This window comes from Acanthisitta chloris, unplaced genomic scaffold (assembly GCF_000695815.1).
Source record: "Acanthisitta chloris isolate BGI_N310 unplaced genomic scaffold, ASM69581v1 scaffold5954, whole genome shotgun sequence".
Classification (NCBI taxonomy): domain Eukaryota; kingdom Metazoa; phylum Chordata; class Aves; order Passeriformes; family Acanthisittidae; genus Acanthisitta; species Acanthisitta chloris.
Window position 1 is genome coordinate 65641 of NW_008667583.1, and position 8998 is coordinate 74638.

General features: G+C 38.7%; 1 protein-coding gene across 3 annotated transcripts in view; it reads left to right on the plus strand.

The window, feature by feature from the left end:
* Positions 1–8426, plus strand: part of FAM135A (family with sequence similarity 135, member A) — a 57079-nt gene extending 48653 nt beyond the window's left edge. For all 3 annotated transcript variants that reach the window (XM_009072546.1, XM_009072545.1, XM_009072547.1), the window contains exons 16-19: positions 3077–3228; positions 4492–4602; positions 6854–6967; positions 7701–8426. In XM_009072546.1, coding sequence (XP_009070794.1) covers positions 3077–3228; positions 4492–4602; positions 6854–6967; positions 7701–7906 — 583 coding nt within the window. In that variant the 3' untranslated portion in view covers positions 7907–8426. The remainder of the gene's footprint in view (positions 1–3076; positions 3229–4491; positions 4603–6853; positions 6968–7700) is intronic.
* Positions 8427–8998: the final 572 nt, after the last annotated feature.

An 8998-nucleotide genomic window follows, 5' to 3' on the forward strand; every position in this document is an offset into this window, starting at 1 on the left:
CAGGTCAAGACAAGTCCAGAGACCTTCTAAGATTTTGTGCTGTCGGGTCAATGTAGAGTCTTGGGACTTCAAGTAATGACAAAATCCTATTTACTGTGCTGCCTTCTTGTACTGAGGAAAGGCAAGACACTCCCTGTGCTATCAGAATGCAGAGCCATGCTGTAGAGTCAGCTTCAGAGAATGTTCTTGGTACTACCAGTGCCAGATACTGCTCCAATTCACTATCCAACATGTGTGTTCATCTCTGAACAAATCTTTGTGCTCACTGCAGGCATGGACTGGAAGCTTGATTCAAACCACCTGCAGTTTGGCTATAAAAGAAAGGTTTGGTAAAGAATCACAGGAGGCTTTAGGTTGAGAGGACATCTGGAGGTCATTTGGGCCAGGTACCCACTCAAACCAATGTCACCTTCAGAGTTAATACAACTTTGCAGTGTGTCAGATTGCTCAGTCACACCTTTCAGGTTTGAAGTGCCTGTGAGGATGGAAGTCCTTCCAGGTAATCTCAGAGCTAGGAAATAAACCACATGTTCTTACAGTGAAGTTTGAGAAACCATTTTGCTCATGTCAGGCCTTACATAAATTTCTGATGACCTGTGCTGAACTTTAGCCTCCGGTGGATTATTCAGCTTGTCATCCTCTTCCCTAAGTAGCATTTCCTCTAAAAAAAAAAAGACAATTTTTCATGCTATGCATATATTAAATCATCTGTTCCATTGTTTCAGCACCTTATTGACTATGGATTTTGACTGATTTCTCTTTCTTCCATGAAGTTTGATAGTTGGACAGGATTTTTGTTGGTTAGCACAGAATAATGAGGTCGTACTATGTCTGAGGTTTTCTGCTATGATCTGGATTGGTAGACTTGTGTCATGAAGCACATTGGCAAACTCTAATTGTGTTACTGCAGCGTGTTAATCATATCTTGCACTCAGAAGATGCTAATGTTGCCACCTGCAGTTCAGAAATGCATTGCTCTTGCAGAGCATCCCATGAGTAGGGTGGATTATATTTTCATTTTACACTTCCCAAACTCTTTTAGAAGGGTTTTCTTTTTCTCCCCTTTGATTTGAGCACGTTCTTAAACATTTCTCTATGAGAAAACAGTATTAAGTCATCTTACGTGTTCACCTAAACATCTGAGTTTGACCACAACATATTACTGTAGCCTTTGTTATTTTTCTGAGTCTTTCTAAATTAAGAACAAGTGTTTAATCTTCAAGGTACATTCACACAGCTAATGGTGAGCACCTTTTTTTCCTCTTGCTTCTGAAGTTTTGGTTCAGGTCTGCCCAAATTCTTGAGGATGATAGGACTGATTGATTGATTGATGGATCACTGCTTTTTTCCCAGGCATTGTCCTTTGTTATAGCACAATATAAGAGTTTCTCATCCCTTTCTGACTTTTAGTCAATCCTGTCTGAACTGCTGGAGAACTGTCCAGAGAACATCTCTGCTAGTGTTCAGATCTTCTTTAGAAAACAGTCTCTTTTACTCCAGAGCAGTTATGTCATGCAGATCATCTTCAGGATAAACTAATTTTCTGTGGGCATCTTCCTGATCTTAAAGACATCTGTGGTTTCCTTGTTCTTTATGATGTACTCTGAGGGAATAGTTTTAAATTTAATATTCAAGAGAGACAGCAGCTCAGTATTTTGTTTTGCAAATGCATTGCTGTTGTGCTGACACCACAGAGCAGACATGGCTTTCATTTCACAATTAGTTAGGCAAACAGGGCAAGCTGAGGCAAAGAACCTCTGATTTGGAAATTTGGAAATCTAGTAGTAAAAACAAATGGGAAGAATATACTTAACATGGTTAAACTGTGTATTGATAATGATCAAATAGCTGATGCTGTCAGAGAAATACATAATTATTTAGAGTTTAGGAGTTCAGGGATGATTCTGCTATTCTGTAACAAATGTTTTAAGCTTTTCATTTAGCTTTAAATTGGAATGTTCTGTGTCAGTTGATTCTTGCTTGGGAAGCATTTAAACAGTCAAGTAATTTTTTAGCACTGTATTGTACACAGGAAGCTTTGTTGACAAATGTAGTGATCCAGAGCACATGGGAAGGATGTTATTACAGGTATAATGTCATGGCACATATGTGATCCAGCCATGACAGTTTTACTGTATATAGCTTTGGATGTTCTTGTGTTTTCTCCATGCCCTGAGATTACATCTGTAACATGGGAAGGCATTTTTTCCTTCTAATTTTGTGAGTCTGGTCTTTACCGTATCCTCTCTAAGTCAGTGCCTAGTTTGGTGTGGTCCTTACCTCAGCAGGGATCTGTAAGCATAATGATAAGGAGAATTGCTTTATTTTGTAGGGTCTCTTCTAAAGAAATGCTTTATCCAGGCTTGTGGATATGTCAGGAGGCACCTCAGATTAAGTAATAATTATCCGGAGATAAATAAAGTCCCGTCCATCTTTCTCCTAACTTGCTTAACAACTGAATGTAATATTCTCCTTGCAGGCACAAACTCCTCAGTTGGTCACTCAAGCCACTAATCACTTCTTTTGGTCCAGCTGCTAAGCAGATCTGATGTGTTGGTTCTATTTTTAAACCATCAGGTTCAGTTAGGTAGTGGTGTTCCCCCTTACAGGAGTCCTTTGGGAACCTGTCTCTGCTGGGCCGTTGCAGTAATGCTCACACATTTATCACACCATATGCCATCACATGCCAAGAGGTGATTTGTTCAGTCAGCACAGCTCATAAAATATTTTCTGAATACTTAGTGCTAAGGGAAATGAACCCAGAAATAATCATGGGTTTGGGTGGGAGGTGCTGGTAGAAGGATAGTTTGGGTTTTTGATGGCTTTTCAAACACAATGTATAGAATAATTCTGGAGGAGCTCAGGACGTGTTTGTAATGAGTCTGTGCAGCTTGAGAGATGTGGAGAAGCTGTTTTCTGTGTGGCCTAAAATAAGGCTTCTGAATGGAAACCTCATTAATTTTTTCCCTATGCTCTTTCAGCATTTTATGACACCAGTTTTCTTTTTCTCTGTTTAAAAGGAAAAAAGATTGCCATAAAATTCTGTATTATACTGGTGGTTTTTTCTTTATAACAGCTTTATTGGACACTCACTGGGTAACTTAATAATCCGTTCAGTGCTCACAAGACCTCGATTTAAATATTACCTCAACAAACTTCACACCTTCCTGTCCCTGTCTGGACCACATCTCGGTACCCTCTACAACAGCAGTGCTCTTGTTAATACAGGTGAGATGTTATTTCCAGTCCTATCTGTTCAGGGGAATTTTGTCTTTGAAATGCACTTAGCAATGCACATTTCTGCATGACTTTGATTATGGGGAAGTGTACATTTCACTGTCATAAGAAGAGAAGGTTGTGTGGAGACCTCAGAGCAACTTTTCAATATCTGAAGGGGCTAAAAGGAGCCAGAGAGAGACTCTTTGTTAGGCACTGCAATGATAGGACAAGGGGTAATGGGTTCAGACTGAAGGAGGGGAAGTTTAGGTTGGATGTGATAAAAAAGATTTTTACTCTAAGGGTGGTGAGACACTGGCACAGGTTGCCCAGGGATGTGGTGGCTGCCCCAACCCTGGCAGTGTTCAAGGCCAGGTTGGATGAGCCTTGAGCAACCTCATCTAGTGAGGAGGTGTCCCTGCCCAGGGCAGGGGGTTGGCACTAGATGATCTGTAAGGTCCATTCCAACCCTTAAATTCTATGATTTATTCTAAAAATATAAGGGTGGTGAGACACTGGCACAGGTTGCCCAGGGATGTGGTGGCTGCCCCAACCCTGGCAGTGTTCAAGGCCAGGTTGGATGAGCCTTGAGCAACCTCATCTAGTGAGGAGGTGTCCCTGCCCAGGGCAGGGGGTTGGCACTAGATGATCTGTAAGGTCCATTCCAACCCTTAAATTCTATGATTTATTCTAAAAATAAAGTATCAATAGAAGAGTGTGCAAGAGATGGTTGACATAAGCATTTTCCAGTATATTTGGTTCAAGTTTTCTGTTGCACCATAAATAAACTGTGGTTTTAATCTGTTGAGCTCAGTTTATTATAAACTGAGTTTGAATAATCTTCCAAATAAGTAGATAATATAGATTAAAATGATTCTGACCTACTAGGGTCTTCTCTCTCTCAAAAGTTCCTTACAGCCTGCAGTGTGTTTGTACCTTAGGAATGTCTCTTTTTCTAAAGACTAAATGTAGTTCTTGGAGAACCTGCAGAAACTGCTGACTTCTGAAATAAATGTTAGAAAATACTTCCAGGTAGTATCAGGTCTTTAAATATACATGAATAAAAATATGAACCTTTATAGTTCACTATGTAAACAGGCAGGAAAGGAATAATGAACAAAAACTTAGGCTATTTCTGGGCTTGACAATGGTGACATGAAAAATCAAATTAAGATCCAAGAGGCTAAATTATGGACTTTGCATATTGTACTTCTGTTCACTTAGTTTGGGTATTTTCTTGTGGCCTCTCTACTCACGTTGTGCCTAACAATGCAGGGCTGTGGTTTATGCAGAAATGGAAGAAATCTGGTTCATTATTGCAACTGACGTGTCGAGACCACTCGGATCCGCGACAGACGTTCTTGTATAAACTCAGTAAAAAAGCAGGTAAGCTTTGGTAGTACTTCCTGTCTCTGAAAGGTCACTGTGTATAAGTGGGAATAGGAAACCTAAAAAAAGAAATTGCTTCCAGCAAGCTCCTGTTTTAGTTTATTTAAGAGTTTCTTTGGCTTTAGTCCTGTATTCTTTAAGGAAAGTAAACAGTAAACCATTTTTGTTGTAGAGCTGAACCGTAACTTTGAGCCTTTCCTTCCTGACTGATGAGCAGAAGCTCTGAGTGCAGCCACTGTGCTGATAGATATGTGGGGGTTTAATCTCTCTCACTCTCAGGAGATACATATATACACATATATGTCATCCCCTCAGGCTCTTGGATCTCACAGTCAGAAGCAGCACTAGTTAGCTTCTCTGCTTCTCCCAAAATTTTTGGACTTTTTCTCTTCCCAGAGAAGAATCTGTTCTGGAAGGAGGGAGTTTTAGTGCTGTAATGTTGACACCTTACAAAACACTCTTATCAGGAGAAGCAGATTTTGTGTATGACACTGCAGAACTAAGATTTTTGAGTCTTCTGAACATATGCAAAATTCTCCCCTAACACTAGTTTTAAACTTGAAAAGAACCTTTGCAACTGAAAAATGATAAATATATAATGAATATTTCACTCCCATCTACACCATGCAAGTCTTTCTTTGTAGTGTCAGTCAGTCATTACTTGAAGGAATAGTTACCCAGAACTTGCTCTCTGCAGTTTAACTTCTGAACCTCAATTTTCTTGTACTGTAAAAATCTTTCGGTAGGATTTTTTTTAAAGCAGCCAGTAAGAAGTAAATAGGTTTTCCTGACAGTTACAGCTGCTCCAGTGCTGCTATTTGTGCATTGGAGTTCATCCTGTGACAGGAATGAATGATAATTATCCAGTCCTGAGATAAAAGCTGAAATTGTGACATGTAAATGCTTCACACTCAGCAGCAGATGCTTAATATCATTAGTCAGGACCCAATTTTGTTTGTTTATTTGTTTTAAAAGTAGCTGATACAAACTCAGGTTTGTTGTTTGCTGGAAAACTTGATGTAAATTGATTAACATGTTACGTTGTACTTGGTAAATATAGCTCTGTGCTGGAATAGTGATTCATCTAAGTGACAAATCTGGAGTTACAAACTTGTTGTCATCGTTAATGTGGTTAATATCCTTAAATTAAAATGGAATTGTTCACTGCAACACAGGGATCTGATTTAGAGTGGCTGCTTGGATTGTTCTTTCAACAGCATATCCAGATGGGATTTTTTTTTTTCAGACCTGACTCAGACCCAGTGCTGGAGATATAGTTAGCTCTCATTTAGCAAGTGAACTCTGGCAATGTTTAGTTTCATTTTCAACTAATTTTTCAAGGCAGAATGACAGATAAGTTATTTTAACAATTTTCTTTGTCTGTTTCTGGTGTATAAATAGGAATTGATTCTCAAATTTGCAAATGCCTCTTGAAGTGATTGAGTCAATAAATTACAGTGAGTGACAAGTGATGTCAGTGGTTAGCTAGGTGGCTGCTTTGCTCAGTCTCTGCTTCTGTAGTGTTGTGTGTAGTTTCAGACAATGACAGCAGGTAGTGAGAAGAATTTTAGACTTAAATGTTTGCTATTTCTGATTGGATTATTGTTTAAAAAAAATAAATCTGGATGTTTTCTTCCTGGACTTGAGCACTCAAAATTCTACTAAGTTAAAGCTATTTTCTCTTACTGTTATTGCCATTGCTAATTGCTGATCAGAGGCAATATCTGACCTTACCTGCTGCACACCTATAGTTCCTACACATTGGCACTGGTTTGAGTTAGCTCACGTTGTAGAAACCCAATTTTATTTTCACCATTTTGACTCCTTGCTTTCCCATCCGTATAGTCGAGTGTGATCTGTGCATGGCACATGATCCATGTCAGAATTAACAATTCAAGACATGAGACTTGGACCTTTTTCTTCAAAACAGGCACAAAAAGCAAAGAAAAAAAACAGCCCAAGAACAGATAAGCAGTAAAACTCAAGCTTACAAAATACCCTATATATACCTTCTTCACTCCTACTCAAGAGTTCCCTCAAACACTTTGATAATGAAAGATTCCTGATACTTATCATGCCTAAAATAAAGGGAAGCCCAAGACATTGTTTTTATGAACCAGGATATGAAGGGTAAAAGTGAATTGCTGTTACTAGAAGGGGATGCCAGATACATTGGACTGTGATGTCTAAGCCTGTTCTGGATTTGTTTTGTTGTGCTATAATGGACACCTTTTCTGTTTTCCTCTAGGTCTTCATTACTTCAAAAACATTGTGTTAGTAGGATCTCTGCAGGATCGTTATGTTCCTTATCACTCTGCTCGCATTGAGATGTGTAAAACAGCTTTAAAGGACAAACAATCAGGTAATAAATATCCTGCACAATAAACAGACTGCTCAGGTTAAAAACTCCCAGTTAGCAGTCTCATCCCATCTAATTTTGGGTGCTTAACTGAGACATCTCTAAGATGTGTTTAGATACTCTGGGATTTGTAGTAATGGAGAGGGAAAATCCATGTGGGAGCTGAATTGCTTTCTGGATCTGTCCTGCTCTGTTAGGTGCAGAAGGAGATGAGACTGAGTAAATTTCTAGCTCACCAACTTTGCTGACAGGTGGGATGGACACAGCCCCTGATGTGTTACTCCATGAACAGGGAGGACAAATAGCTTTGATTTTTGAGGAGTTGTAGTGTCAAGCCCTGGGCTGTGTTTAGTTGAGGCTTAGTACCAGCCCTGAAAGAAAAAAGGTAGTTTTCCCATTTTCCATGAGGGTCAGTTGTATTTACTGTTGAGACATCCTGGCCCAGCTGCACTCTAGCATTACATACTGACAAATAAATAACTTCTACGTAGTGTAATAAATCAATACTGATGAGCACATTCTCACTGTAAATGTACTAAAATCCATAGCTTAAAATTACTTTTCCAGCATTTCTGGGGAAATTAAACTTCCTGTATACCCAATCTTACCCAAACACAGCATAACACATTTCATTCCCACACTTGCTCCGGAATGTGTATTGATTTTGAGTTCAGGGTCAAAGAACTGTGTTTATTTCTGGCAATTCACACAGTACAACTTCCCTTTTCCTCTGCAGGACCAATTTATGCTGAAATGATCCAGAACCTGCTCCTGCCAGTTCTGCAGAACAAGGAATGTAATTTGGTTCGTTACAATGTCATCAATGCATTGCCCAACACGGCGGATTCTCTCATCGGGAGAGCTGCACACATTGCTGTTCTTGACTCAGAAATATTTTTGGAAAAATTCTTTCTTGTTGCTGCCCTAAAATATTTTCAGTAGAGAAAAGCATTGTAAGAGACTTGGTTATTACCTCATTAACAGATGAATCAAAAGATGTGTGGTGTTCAAGTATAGCTGCAGCTGTATTTTAAGAGATATTTATACTTTTTATATGGAAGATAATTTATATCATCCACACTTAGGGCTTTTTAACATCAACTTTACTTTCTAGGTAATGTGGCTGTGCAATATTTTTTTATTTTGTTCTTTTTACTTTTCTATTACTTTTTCTTAATTTTGGGTACCTAATTATTTGGAGATTAAAGCACAGTGTACTTTTGGTTGGTTTGTTCTGGGCTCTCAGACTACAGAAGTCGATGTTACTTCGCTACATTTCACACGAGGCTTCAGATGCCAAAAATAAATTGGATTTTAAAATAATAAGAAGGTCTTACGTGTTCAGTTGTATTTTAGCACCGTAGGAAGTTTAACTGGAAACACATGGAGCTGCTAAAATACTGGATGTTTGGGAAGGACTCTATCTGCAGGTGTGGCAAAGAAGTGACCGAGTTGTCTGTTCAGGTTTCACTACAGCTAAACAGTTTTCTACAAAGTCATTACCACCATTGTTAAACGTGTTTTGCCTGTAGGAATATATTTTCTACTGATCTCAAAAACATGCTAGTTTACATACTCAGATTTTATTACTGGAACTTCCATTTTCAGAAGCAAATGGCACCTGAGGATTTTTGAATGTTCCCTTCAGACCATGGGGGTTTTGCAAACTGCATTACAGCAGCTCCTTCCTCTGTCAGTTCCTCAGCTGAACGTGGACACTTTTACATGGACTTCCGTCTGTGTATGGAAAAGAAGTAAATGTTATAAATTTCTTGCAATACTTTTATGAATCTAAGCAATTTTTAAATATTGTTAAAATGTTTTATTGACTACAAAGTATTGTAAATACAAATTAATACATCTTCAGATGGGACAATATTGTAAACTTTACCTGTTTAGTGACATGGACAAAACGTTTTTGATATACAGAATGTTAAAGGTCTGTTGACTTTCTACTGGTGCTGAACAGCATTGTTTGGGTTCCCCTTCCTTCCCTTTTCTCTGTTGCAAACAATAATTCACTGAAGGTGGGGG